The sequence below is a fragment of the Dunckerocampus dactyliophorus genome, chromosome 13 (genome assembly GCF_027744805.1).
Source record: "Dunckerocampus dactyliophorus isolate RoL2022-P2 chromosome 13, RoL_Ddac_1.1, whole genome shotgun sequence".
NCBI classification, from domain to species: Eukaryota; Metazoa; Chordata; class Actinopteri; order Syngnathiformes; family Syngnathidae; genus Dunckerocampus; species Dunckerocampus dactyliophorus.
Genome location: NC_072831.1, coordinates 5,849,439 through 5,864,273, shown reverse-complemented (window position 1 = coordinate 5,864,273; position 14,835 = coordinate 5,849,439). Strand labels below are relative to the sequence as shown.

The 14,835-nt window shown below is 41.3% G+C and overlaps 1 protein-coding gene across 2 annotated transcripts in view; it reads right to left on the bottom strand.

The window, feature by feature from the left end:
* adck1 (aarF domain containing kinase 1) overlaps positions 1-14,835 on the bottom strand; it is a 66,169-nt gene that overhangs the window by 20,409 nt on the left and 30,925 nt on the right. For both annotated transcript variants that reach the window (XR_008573463.1, XM_054796823.1), the window contains exons 4-8: positions 8,860-9,063; positions 6,294-6,452; positions 5,675-5,833; positions 4,248-4,364; positions 586-735 (exon numbers count right to left, since the gene is read on the bottom strand). Coding sequence is in view for 1 of the 2 variants with exons in the window: in XM_054796823.1 (XP_054652798.1) it covers positions 586-735; positions 4,248-4,364; positions 5,675-5,833; positions 6,294-6,452; positions 8,860-9,063 (789 nt within the window). In the remaining variant the exon portion in view is untranslated. The remainder of the gene's footprint in view (positions 1-585; positions 736-4,247; positions 4,365-5,674; positions 5,834-6,293; positions 6,453-8,859; positions 9,064-14,835) is intronic.

The window sequence follows — 14,835 nt, the reverse complement described above, 5'->3', positions numbered from 1 at the left end:
CCCCCATTGTGTATTAATTCTAATGAATTGTATGATTTCATTTTTCCTTTTTCGCTACCACAGAATGACAGAGATGTGTAGAATTTGAATTTTTGCTGCATGGATGCAACTAATCACACAATAAGAGCTGTGTGTAAAGCTGTGTGTTTATCTGAAATAAAAACACCATTTCAAATAATGTCTTTTGCATGTATGCACTGTGGGAGTTGATTATTAACGACGTCTATGGACACAACCTCAGAATGTCTGTTTCAGTTAGCAAATGTTAGTTAATGAATGCTCCTAATCAAAAAGCATTTGTGTGTTGTGTATCTTTAGAGTACACATAGGTGAAGTTCAATATGAACACAGCACCCTGCACTCTGCTAAGAACATCGAACGAGTTGTTTATCAAAAAGCTTTTAGTCTGCTGAGGCTCTAATAAATATGTTTGTCTGTGTATGTGTGTGCAAGTGCAAAGTATTTTTATGTGGATCAGAATTTCTGATCATTCATTTACCCAAGGCCTCAGTCAGCGCATGAAAAATGGACTGCAATATTGGAACATTTGTTATTTGTGCTTTGCCGAGCCTGAAGATTCCTAACCTGATAAAGGCCATGGTCAAGTAGAACAATCTCTGTCTTCTTGCTTTTCGGACATTTTCGAACCAACACATTGCCAGGGTGGGGGTCACAGTGGACAAAGCCGTGTATGAAGATCATTTCACTGTATATTTTTCCCAGGTTTTGTGAAATCTGAAAAAAACATTAAAAAAGAAAAAGACACAGTTTAACAGTTTAGGGAGAACAAAAGTGAAAAACACGAACATACTAATCCAACAGTCACTGTAGCAGAGTTCGTCCTGCAGATTTAAGTATGATGACTGTCCAATTAAGCTAGGAATGTGTGGTCGCAGATCACAGCATTATAGGAGCGTAGCTGCACACCAGGATCATAGTTGTGGGTATGTACCTCAGTTTTAAGCTACTCATGTCAACAAAGCACATGTTAATTTTACTTTCACAAAATCATTTTTGAAAGGCATATATTCTGTGTTTTCTGTGTGTTTCTGTGTTGTCGTCACTACAACATCACGTCTTCTTCCGGAGACTGAAGAAGGAGAAAGTGACGTTGTCCCTGGAACCCTGTAGGTCAGGGGTCACCAACGTGATGCCCGTGGGCACCAGGTAGCCCCCCACGACCACATGAGGTGCCCGCAAGCCTGCTTTTCATTCAGGTTTTCAGTTAATAATGAAAGAACAGTAGAAAGAAATGCATTCTGAAATACAAAATGTGAGTTGTGGACACCAGCATTTTGTTCATGTTCTGGTAAAACAAGCATATTCACTTTGTTTGGGTTTAAAATAAGCTCTGAAAATAAATGTTACAAAAATGCGTAGCTCTTGGCCATTTTCATTTTGTAAAAGTAGCTCTCACAAACGTTGGTGACCCCTGGTGTAGGTAATACATTTTCACATCATTATTTAAAAACACCGCATTTTGTAATAACATTCTTGAAAGCATTTTGTAATAAATTTTGCCGCATTTTGTGATAACTTATTACATATTACAAAAGTTATTACAAAATGCGACAATTATATTATTACATTTTAAACCATTATTACATAATGCGGCTCTACAAACCCTCCCACCCAGAACTATACTCATGGAATACATTGTTTATATATTCTTGTGCCACATTTTTTGTTCACTCTCTGTTGTTGTTATAAAGCGTAAATACCGGTATATAAGTCACACTCACTAAATTTAGAGGAAAAAACAGATTTGTTCATTTACACTCCTGATCAAAATCTTAAGACCAGTTGAAAAACTGCTAGAATTTGCATTTTGCACATTTGGATCTTAATGAGGTTTTAAGTAGAGTTACAATATGCAAACACAAGAAGGGGGAGTGAGAGAAAAATATTTGGAACTTGTCATTTAAACAAAACAAAAACAAAAAAAAACTGAAATAGGTTGTTTATCACCTGATCAAAAGGATTGTCGACCTGCATAAGCAAGGCCTCTCGCAGCGTGCCGTAAGACAGTCATTCTACATTTTTTGAAAGATCCTGAGCATTATGGAACAAAAAAGTAAAGTGGTAGACCCCCCCACCCCCCAAAAAAAATCACACCTGCGCTGAGCCGGAGGATCCAATTGGTTGTCCATCAAGACATAGGGTGGTCTTCTAACCAAATTAAGGCCCTTAATGGTGCCGACTGCAGCGCAATAACCATCAGACGGCATCTGCAGGAAAAGCGTTTAAGAAACAAAAAACAAATTCTAAGACCTCGTTTCCTTCAACACCACAAAACTGCCCGTTTAGACTTTGCCAGGGAGCATCAAACATGGGACATTGAAAGGTGGAAAAAAGTTTTATTCTCTGATGAGAACAAATGTAACCTTGACGGTCCAGATGGCTTCCAAGGTTACTGGCATGACAAGGAGATCCCACCTGAGATGTTTTCTACCCGGCACAGTGGAGGGGGGTCCATCATGATCTGGGGTGCTTTTTCATTCAGTGGAACACTGGAGCTTCAGGTGGTGCAGGGTTTATAAAAATGGGCATCAGTTCCAGACAGTTGCTGCCCTTCGTGAACCCATCTTCACCACTTGGAGCAATGTTCCCAGCCAGTGTTACGAGCCTCCTGGAAACACTTGCATCAAGCATACCCAAACCAATTTTTTCTACTCATTACTGAGTCCTACTGAGAACATTTTTTGTTCTGGTTTGGAGAGTTTTTTGTGATTTTTTGAGCAATGGTTAAACTTTTGATTTCATCTTAATTGTTGTTTTCAATAAATTACTTTTTCAAAGTGCTTTTTGTCTCACTCCGCCTTCTTGCTTTTGCATATTGTACCTCTACTTCTGACGTCATTAAGATCCAAATGTGCAAAATGCAAATTCTAGCAATTTTTCAACTGGTCTTAAGATTTTGATCAGGAGTTTATAAGGCGCACCGGTGTACAAGCCGCACGTGTTCACGTCATAAAATGACATATTGTGGCACACACAAGTCCATGAGGACAAGGCAGCTCTTTATTTCACAGGAGGCAACCATGAGCTAAGAAAATAAGTCACGACGAGCTTGCCAACCCATTTTGCAACCCAAATTGCAGGTCATTATCAATATAACAGTCCGACTCATGGTGCCATTTTACAAACAACATTAAACTCATCATACAGCAACTTAACACTCAAAAGTACCCAGGCAATATAAATTACATGTGCCAATAAGAGTTTAAAATAACAAACAGCAGCTATTTTAACATCTTCTCATAATGCATTTGTACTTCTAGAAGAGCAGTTCATTGGAGGACAAGCAAAATCGAAAATGACTCTGTCCACTAGAGAGAGCCAGAGGACGCGGAACCCAGAGGGAGGCTGATGTCATTGCAGTGCTCCAATGAATGCGTTGCTCAGACGCAATGGATTATGGGAAAACTTTAAAAGAGATGTTTTTTTTCCCCATTTGAAACTCATATTGATACATGTTTGTATAGTTGCCTGGTACACCTGTTAAGCTGCTGTGTGATTAATTTAGTGTTGATAGTAAAGTGTTCTTAGAAATATGACACCGTGTGTCAGACTCTCATGTTGTTATACTGTTATATGTAATGACCTTCTGCGATTTGCAATGGGTTGCCAAGCCTGTTGTGAGTGCACTGATAGCTCGTGATTGGCTCCTGCCAAAGAAAGAGCTCCCGTTTCCTCACCGACTTTCAAGCGGCACAGTATTTAAACAATTAGTAGTAGTTCTGAAGTAAAGGGGATGTCACGAGATTAGAATTTAGCCGCAACGCTATATAAGCACCAGGGTTCAAAGTTGAAGAAAAAAGTAGCGGCTTATACACCAGAATTTATAGGTATTTGTTTGATATTATGCCCACTGGTTGTGTGTGCAGGCTTTTGCTGAAACACTCGAGCAGACCTATATTGACTTGGTTTTAGCATCTTTAATGTGCAGATTTCTTAGTTTTTTCTGTATGCTTCAATCTATTTTAATTTAATTTGATCATTTTATTGGAGAATGACCTGCCATCAGTTTGCAGTTTTGTATGTTCAATGCTTTTGTCTTAGCTGTGGAAGCTGAAATTTGCTGAAGATGTATGTACAGTATGTCACTTTTGCAGCATTGCGTGAAGCTCATTCTATTAAAATAGCATACAATATATATCCATATGCCCAAGATTATGTAGCAAAATTAATTAGTTTCTCTGGCTCAGGCTTAGTCTCACAGCAATCAGCAGCCCTGCTGATATTACCTCGTTGACATTGATGCCATGAGCTTTCATGTACTCTCTATCGTTGACCTGCCCTCCCTCAGCAAACTCCATGGTCAGAATCCTCTTAGTGGACAAATCCCAGTGGATCACAGGAACCTGAAAAGAAAATTATAATGTGTGGGTGCATGTACAATGGCGTGAACAAGTATTTGCCCCCATCCTGCTTTCTTATTTTTTTGCATGTTTGTCACAATTAAATGTTTCAGATCATCAAAGTAATTTAAATATTAGTCAATGACAACACAACTGAACACAAAATGCAGCTTTAAATAAAATCCGTTATTATTAAGGGGGAAAAAAAATCCAAACCTACATGGCCCTGTGTGAAAAGTGATTGCCCCCCCCCCCCCCCCATTAATTGAGCTCTATCAGTGTGGAAAGGGCTATAAAGCCATTTCTAAAACTTTGGGACTCCAGCGAACCACAGTGAGAGCCATTATCCACAAATGGTGAAAACATGGAACAGTGGTGAACCTTCCCTGGAGTGGCCGGCCAACCAAAATTAAAGCACAGCGATGACTCCAAGAGGTTACAAAAGACCCCACAACAACATCCAAAGAACTGCAGGCCTCACTTGCCTCAGTTAAGATCAGCGTTCATGACTCCACCATAAGAAAGACACTGGGCAAAAATGGCCTGCGTGGCAGAGTTCCAAGACAAAAAGCACTACTGAACAAAAAACATTTAAGGTTCGTCTCAATTTTGCCAGAAAACATCTTGATGATCCACAAGACCTTTGGGAAAATACTCTATGTCTGACGAGACAAAAGTTGAACTTTTTGGAAGGTGTGTGTCCCATTACATGTGGGGTAAAAGTAACGGCGCATTTCAGTAAAAGAACATCATACCAACAGTAAAATATGGTGATGGTAGTGTGATGGTCTGGGACTGTTTTGCTGCTTCAAGACCTGGAAGACTTGCTGTGATAAATGGAACAATAAAATTCTGCACATAGTAACATGCCACCAACCCCGTCCTCCCGTAGTAGCCACCACAGGACACCGTGAGGGACAAGGTGAAATGCCTTTTACAAGTCCACAGAGCACATGTAGATTGGGCAAACTCTCATGCACCCTCCAGTACCCTTGCAAGGGTGTAGAGCTGGTCCAGTATTCCACAGTCAGTTTGAAAACACATGGCCTTCCCCATTGTATATCCTCAGATCAAATTCAGGCCTTCACTATACAAATCTGATTTAAACAGCCTAAGATTTGAATATCTGCCAATGTGGCTGTAGTATGAAGTGGCAGAGCTGACCTGTTTATACAAGCCTGACATCATCAAAATAGTCCTGTAGGAACTGTTTTGACAACTGTGTCTGCAACACAAATAAATACATGGAAAAACACCCACTGTAAATATAAACTACAGCAAAAGCACAAATTAAAGGTGTACAGCTTAATTACCTTGAGAAAGGGGAAGTGGGTCAGCATGTTTGACACCATCTCTGCATTGTGTCCTTCATTCAGGAAGTCCAGCTCTAGTGGCATGTTTTTCTTGGCCTCTTCTACCAACCACATGAAGGCAAAGTCTGGGAAGAGCCAGTGGACAGCTCTGAGCAACACCTTCAAAATATAAAGCAGAACTTGCATTACTACATGTATTTTACATTACATATTCCAATTAATTTATCAAGCGTAGTTTGCACGGCTGAGCTGCTGCAGGAGGCTTTGTCAAATCCGTCTTTGGAAATATCAGCTAAATGTAATATCAAAAGGCATTCAAGCGGAAATTGAACATGTTTCTTCAAAATCATGCCTCAGGGATATTTAGTCAAATATTATTGGGTGTACGTGTATATATTTGAGCATGTATGCACAATATTTAGCCTGTGCTATCCAAAAATCCAAAATAAAGTCAAACATGTGCACCAAATTCTTATTTTTTTAAATCATTGAAAATGTACATTTGAAAAATGAAAAAAAAAAAAAAAACTGTTGCAATTAATTAAAAGCTGAAAATGTATACTACATTAATGCCCATGATGAGTGTACATGTAAACTTCTGACCACAGCTGTACCTCACCTCCATCACCAATATGTCTTTGGAGCTTTGTCTTTGAACTTTTGGGTGTTGGACCTTTACAGCCACTGTCCTCCCATCATGCAGCACTGCTTTATGGACCTGGGCTAAAGAGGCGGCTCCCTGGGGCTTCTCATCAAAGAAAACAAATAACTCAGACAGCTGCAAGACATTGACAGAGATGGAAAGGGAAACAGTGAATAAAAAAGACAAGCGGTAATTAAAGCTGCACACATGATGGCTGATGGTATTCCCACACACTTCAAGTTCAAAGTTATTTTGAGCAGTTATACTTTTCCCACTAGAAGCGACACTGGAGTCATTGATCACACTCTGACCTTTAGTCCACATATCAGTTCTCAAGTGGATCTGATAATTAGATTAGATGTGCAACAGTACTAGTTTGATGGTCAATGGCGAGGAGTAGGCCTGTCAAGATAACAAATTTTGCTGGTTGATAATTGTGTACAAATTATCGTCAATCGATTTATCGACAACATTTTTTTTTACACCATTCTTTCATTATTTGTCATGAAAGGTGTAATTCACATTTGAACCACTAGATGGTACTCAAGTATAGTGTACGGTGTACCTGTGTGAGACATTAGCTTGACACAGAAGCTGCCTGTATGTACGTTTTTGCAATGTAGCCAGAAACACTGTGAGCGTGCACCATTTTGCACTGTTTTCTTTATATTTGCAGACAAAACGCCTCAGTAAGCGTTGACTGCCCGAGGCACCTACATCGGTATTTCTTTTTCCCAGTTGAGAAAACTGTCAGTGTCGGTCGTCTGTGTTCATGCGCTGACCGTGTTCATTCTGTTTAAAACCGAAATGTTCCCACACTGTGGCTGTCTACTGTGGTTTTCGCCTCAGAAACCATCGCTTCTGCGCATTCTTCATGTTAGCGTATGCTGCCTCACGAAGCTAACTGATAAACCCTCTGTACTCCACTCACTAGTAGCCCCGCCTCCACAAAGAGGCTCAATGAGATGAGGGCTCACTCTCTCCGTTCATTCCACTATAGAACCAATGCGCACAGACAAATGCAGAGTGAACCCCCTTGACATCCAGCATGTGTGGCACAGAGAGACGAGCAGATGAAACACACGCATACATGCAAATGACACTTTATCGAGGGCATCATAATTATAGTTTTTTTAATTGTGCGATTAATTGATTTATCGATTTTCGTGACAGGCCTAGCGAGGAGCAGTCTTCGCGGCCATACTCCACCCACCACATGGGATAAAAAATCTTGCTTTCCATCATCCATCTGTTTCATATTCCTTGTATAAATGTGTCATAAGTAATTAATAAATTACCTCAGAGTGGGCTTATGAAGAGTATGAGACAGGTGATTGTGGGGCACTCCGTGTCACCATTAAGTGGTACTGTGATGAATTCTTCTGCACCAGTTATGATCAAAGTATTCAAGTTTTGTGTTGGTCCCTTCTGACCTCTTGTTATGTACTATGGCATTGTATTGTATTGTATTGTATTGTAAGACAGCCTGACAGCCTGATGAATGAAGCTGTCACTCAGTCTGCTGGTCCTCGCTCGCAGGCTCCTCAGCCTCCTCCCAAACGGCAGGAAACTGAACAAGTGATGTGAGGAATGGGTGGGATCTTGTGTAATGGTGAGTGCTCCTCTGGTCAAGCTTGTGTTATAGATGTCCTGGGGGGAGGGCAGAGGTGGTGCTGACGGGCCTCTCAGCTGCTCTAACTATGTGCTGCAGGGTCTTTTTGTTGGAAGCCGAGCATCTTCCGTACCACACAGTGATGCATGGAGCTGGACAGGATGCTCTCTTTGGTGCCACAGGAGAAATAGCGCATGACGGGGACCGGGGCTTTGTGGCACACTGCTTTCATTTTGTGCACTCGTCTTTGTCCTTTTACGTGTTTTACCGAAAGGCTAGGTGTTCAAAAACAGATACAAACCTTGATACCGGGCCGGGAGGCAGGGGAGCCCAGCGAGCATTGTAGCTGAGGAGATTTGCGGGAAGGGCTCCATGTGTGTCGACACCGACCCACCACTACCACCACCACCACCTTCTTCTATGGCCGGTGACGTGCACTTGTTTTTTTCTTTGCTAGTAGTGATTAGATGGGACACATTCTACAAAAACCAGCACAAAACATCACGGTACTCAGGTAAAACCCACAAAAAGACACGGGGCCATCCAAGAAACACCTGGTTGAAGTGATCTTGTTGGTGGCCTGTGTCCAAAGTAAGTAATGATTGGAGACTGTATGTCCCAACTTCCTGTGCACTATAGTTTCACCTCTGAGTACCAATGCAACCTTCACATACCATGCTGTTTGGTTGTGAATAGAACACGTACTAAACTACACAAATTTGCAAAACAGTCAGTATACATTTTTTTCATATACAGACATCGGATCAACATTTTTTTTTTTTTTTTTAAGATTCTAAATTCATGGAAGGTGATGGACAAAGACATTTTCACATCGGTGCAGGGGTTTTACATGAGACAAGGCATAAACTATTACATTTGCAATTTGAGTACCGGTCAGCAGAACTTCTTTTCCATGGAAGATGGACTCACCTCCTTGCCAAGGTCCTCTCGAATGACCTGCTGGATTTCTTCCTTGCTGCTCTGAGGAGCCTGGCTATGGAGGACTTTTAGTGTGGTTGTGTACTCCTCCGGAAGGAGATAATCTAGAGCACCAAGATGCTGGCCAACCTTGATAAAGGTACCCCGATTGGCACAGCACAGCTCTCGAAGACGCTCTGCTGAGCGTTGATGTACCTAGAAGTGGTGGGGAGAAGAAAATACAGTTATGACATAATTAAGACCCCACGGGTCTGAATGTGGACAAGACCAAAGGGCTGGTGATTGACTTCAGGTGGAAGTCAAGGAATCACCATTCACGGACAGGAGGTGGCAGTAGTGGACCACTACAAATACTAGGGAGTCCACATGAACTTCAGACTGGACTGGAAAGGACAACAGGAATGCTGTCTACAAGAGGGGCATGAGCACACTCTTTATACTTTATACTTTGTCTTTATACTTCCTGAGGAAACTGATCCGGAAAAGCCGCACAAGGTATCAGCATTCAGTTGAAGGCGTTTGTAACAGTGAGAGACAGGACGACACTGGACATACTGCTTTCCATCATGGACAACCCCAACTGCCCACTCCATGGGACAATAGAGGGGCAGCGGAGCTCATTCTCCAACAGACTCCTCCAGTTCCGTTCTGACAGTGAACGCTACAGGACTTTATTTATTTCACACATCATCCAGCTCTACAATACCTCACCTGCTATTCTTTCTATTTATTTGAAATTATTTTTATTTTATTATATTTGATTATTTTTTAAGAGTGTTTGTCTTTTTCTTCTGCAATTAACCAAGCAATTTTCCTTGTGGACCAATAAAGTCTGTCTAAGTGTAAGTCTAAGTATCCTACTATAAGTGTATGCATGGATTTGTGTAAGCCAACTCTTCTGTTCCTGAACTGCTGCACACAATAGGGTTAAAATTTGGCAAAACATGCAACTCTAATGAGGAAACACATTAGGGATGAATGTTTTGCTCGTAGTTTTGACAAGCACAACACATGGGGGCGCTGTTAGTAAAATCCATAGTTTGATCCGTACGCAGTGTTTTTCCACATGACTGAGTACAATCATGAATATGCTCCAGAAACGTTATCAATTTGCATCCCAAAAGAGTGGGGGGTATTGTGTGCCAAAATGGCGCATATATGCAGTTATTTAAATGCTTAAATAAAATATGAATTAATTCAATACAAAATGTATAATAATTTCTTAAATTGTTCATTATATCGTGACATATAATGAAAATAATTAGAATAATTTGTAACTTTGGCTGCTTATAAAGTCCATATTTTTTATGGGAGGTTTACTTTAAAAGAGTTAGAGTTTCAAGGCTGTCGCTTGCCAACTCAAATTTCAGCGTCCCTCCACGAATTTTCAATGGGATTAAGGTCCAGAGGCTGGCTAGGCAACCTAGGCAAGCATGCTATAGTCCTGTCTCTTACTGTACTGCAAACTGAACTCGTTGATGTGAATAAAATCACCTCAAAGGGCTCAAAGGACCTAATTGTAAAAACTAAACGGTGTTTTGTGTTAACATTTTTGAGTGTATGGAACACATGAATTGAGTTACCATTATTTCTTATGGTAAAAATTAATTAAGTTAATGTACGTTTCAGTTTGAGTCCAACTTTCTGGAAGGGTTTAATGACGCTAACCAAGGTTCCACTATATGTATATATGTATCAGTGTTGTGCGGTCAGGGCCAGCAAAGCAGGGTTTCTGCTGCATGTAATGGATCGTGACCGGGCGCCACGGCTCAATCAAAGCGCCCATACCTTGGAAATGCGTTTTTTGGTTGTTTTTTTTTACGTGATAACAATGTTAAGTAATACAGTGTATGAATGGATATACCTGTATATGCAATATCAGGCGTGCCCATTATGGCGATAGTGAAGGTAGTGTTGGTCACGTGTGACCTGCTTCATAACAGTCACTTCGTAGATGTCATATGACATCAGCCAGCTGACATTAAGTCCCCTCCTGATTTGCTCTAGTGCCGCGGCGGCAGTATAAAAAAAGTAGAGAAGAGATGTCGGGTGCCACAAACATATAATGCAACTTTCATCTTTATTATTATGATTGCGGATAAACTAAATCAGCTGTAAGATGCCTATATCTATAACAAAGTTATCCGTTCACTTTTAGCGGCTAGTTACGTAGAAAAAAAAAGTCCATCGTGTCATGGCTGTGCTTTGCGTCATGAACGCCACTATAAAAATGTTTTCTCCAAGTTTGTTTGTTAAATTGCTATTTCACGATGAATTGGAGAATGTGCCCATTGCTGAAAGCTTTTTAATATGTTGCCTTGACTTCAGCTGCATTGTCTTTGGCATAATCCTTTTAATTTCTCATATACAGTGTCTGTAATGTTGTATAGCAAATGCTAACTGGACGTAATACAAGACGAGCGGAAGCTATTTTCACTGAGGGTGGACTGTAACTCAGTTTATGCACACAGCTATTGAGGAATTCTGTGTAATTATCTTTATTGCCATATTGGTTTGAATCGTGAATTACTGAACGATATCAACTATTTTGATGACCTGCAAACTTTGAAACTGTCAATGTCAAATACTAATGAGCATTTTGTATAGTATTTGCAAAGTTTACTGGTTAGATTTTATATATGCTATTTCTTTTAAAGTAAGAGGGAGATCATTTTGATTGTGTGCACCGCTGATATACATGTACATGTACAATGTACATAAATACTTATATTTATACATTTTATATATATAAATATATTCTATGTTTATAGCAGGAGGTAGATCTTTGGGACCAAGTAGCCCACAGGCTGAAAAAGTGTGAGCACCCATGCGCTATATAGATACATGTATAGCCTATTATTTACATATTGACCACAATTAATTTGAAATAAAATATCAATATCAAATATCATAAAAACATTGCACTATACTTTGGAAGAACATGCACCAGAATCACCTGTCTGCCCTGTGCCCTTGACAGATAAGGATAGGAAAGGCCTGACAAAAAGGCATTTAAAGTTAATTAATGCATTTGTTGTTCAAGTCTGTAAAAACGACCCTAATGTTGACATTATTACAGATAGTACATTAATTTTTTTTTTTTAATTCCTGCTACAGCAACGCAGCGGCGGCATGACACAGCGGCGGCACGCCGCCTCCCATGCAGCCCACCACCACAACTTCAAATAATCCTCGGGGAAGCCTTCTCTGCTTTCATATTTTTGTTTTGTCATGTTAATAGATAAATGCTGATTGTCAACTGCTTCAGGTGATGTTGTAGTGCAGATGTTTGGAGTTGTCTGTACCTTTATTCACCCTATGTGTATACATGATATATGTATACTGTATATATATGAGAGAGAGACAGACATGGTACCATCTTGTCTGACTAAAGCAGCTGATAATGCTTATTGAGAGCTCCTCTCCTGGGACCAGTGCAAATAAAAAGCTGTGAAACTAGCTCCCCTTAACCTCTGTAACCTCTCATGCACACACCATGAATGCACAGTCAGCACACACACACACACACACAAACGCAAGGCTTGCTCCCATGGGCCATCTGACTTGAGTGTCACCTGTACAATGATGAAGCTAAGGGAATGACAGAAACAAGCGGCCGGAGATTACCAGATGATACTTCTGCTCGAAAATGCAGTAACCCCCCCTCACAGTGGGGATCTACTGTAATAATATAAAGACATATATAGTATATATATGTATACTGTATATATATATATTTCATTTTATCATTATAACGTTATTTTATAACCAGAAAATGACGCTTAAAAACTGTTTTTTTTGATGGGAAGACTTGGTGTACTGTATATATGGCGAGGAGGGCTTTGCTCCAAGAGATTACATCACAACGAACAAAGACTTGTAAGCGTTAACAACCCCTGCAGTGATATGACTTTTTTCCACCAAACCAAAATCAACTGGAAATGACGCCCCAGGCCAGCTGGACCAGACGGACAACTTTCTTTAGTAAGTCACCATGATATTGATTGTGATACATGGAGCACATTGTGCTTGATATCACAGCTACATACAGAGTCCGTCTAGCCGTGTACAAACAAAACATGGAATGTGGGCTAATACTTTACAGATAATTTAGTTGTCTATTTGTAGTTGTTCATATTCTTATTCTTGTTTCCTAGTCAGTACAGATTGGTGTCCTATCTCATTATTTTGGAGTGGTGTTTGGCGCTGCGTCACTACGCCAGAAAAATAGTTATTCGCGTTGGCTGCTACAATAACAATGTCGAGGATTAACTGTGTGTGGGTCGGGGACCCCTGGCTCCCCAGCGGGGGATGTCTTGCAACGAGGGATCCGCGTATTGGGCAGTCGACCACGGTGTGTGAATGTGTGTGCGCGTGTGTGTGAGTGCGCACTTTTATTTATTTATTTATTTATTTACTGACATTCTTTTTGGGGGGAGGTGGGGGGATACAGGGGTTTGCTCCGTGCAGGCTGGTCCTGGGTGTTACATCTCTCCCACCGGGGCCTCCGTTGGGTGGGTGGGGGGGGGGGGGGGGGGGGGTGCCTCCTTCGTCCCTCGGCGGGCGGTCCTGTGTTGGGAGTCAGGCATGGGGTGGCTGGCCCGGGGCGGGCCAGGCTCCGTTCCGTGGGTTAAGGGGTGCCACCCCATGGGCGCTTCCACCGTGGGCAGGCTCCTTTCCGGTTGCGGGGGCGTCTCTGGGCCTGTTGGTGTGTGGCCCCCGGTGCCCATCTGCCCTTGTGGGGTGTGATCTCTCACCGGTCTCAGGGGTTGGCTGTCCTCTGGCCTGCCAGCGCCCTGTTTCTGGTTGGGATTGCCTCTCTGCGGCCCCTTGGTGGTCTTCCCGGGGGGGAGGGCTCTGTGGGCTACCTCTTGGGGGGCTGGTCTTTGTGACAATTACACGCTCACACATTCGCACACCTTTATATACATGAAGACTTGCACACATACAGAGATACCTGTACATATGCACACTCAGTACATACGTACTTCCCCACATTACTCACTGAGTTAACCAGGGTGTTATTATGTTGTTGGTTTTATTACAGTGATGCTGATGTCGGCAATATGATTATAGTTTTTACAATGATGTGCATTACAGTTATTGTCATTCTGATCACTACCGTAGTTAATAATTTCATTACTACTAGTACTACTAATATGTATGACTGTTTCAATGCAGTATTAACACTGTGGTTGTTAATATCATGTTGCTCTTTCTGTCAGGGTCTTTATAGCCGTCACAGACATTTGCTGATGTAGTCCTGTTTGTTTGTGTTGTTTTGTTATTGTTGTCACAATTGTTGTTGTTGCTGTTGTCCTTGTCTCTCCTTTTTTTGTCCCCCTCTTATCCTCGCACTCCTCTCTCCGTTTTCTTTTCTCTTCTTCTCTATCCCCTCCTGCTCCGGTCTGGCAGCTCCAAATTTGCAAAACAACCAAACATCAAAGTGAAATAAATTCTGTATAACAGGGGAAGTGTATCTCACACTTGTCCCTGGCAGAGCAAATTCTTTCTTTGTGGGTTGTACCCTCCTTTTCCTTGTTGTCATGGTGATGTGTTCTTTAGTATTTATGAAGATCGGCGATATCTTTGACAACAAGCACTCTTGCCTCTCCTGGTCCTCAATTTAGCTTGATGTAGATTTTGCCGTTGGTGCGCCAAGTGCTTTATATCTTTCTCTGCTTCCTCAAGTCTCGTGCTTTCTCGGCGATGTTTTACTCCCATTTCTTTTTTAAGATGAGTTGATCCGTTTTCAGACATTTTAAAGTCTTCGGCTGCTTTTAAAGGAATACAGCACTTTTTTGGTATTTTGCCCATCATCCACAATCCTTACATGAGATATTAACAGACCTCATTCTCTTTTCTGTGTGTTCTAGATATTGGAAAACTTCCTGCACAAGGCAGCTAATACTGCACGTAGTGGGATTCACCTATTCCGCCTATAAAGCCCTTTATTCAAAAAAAACT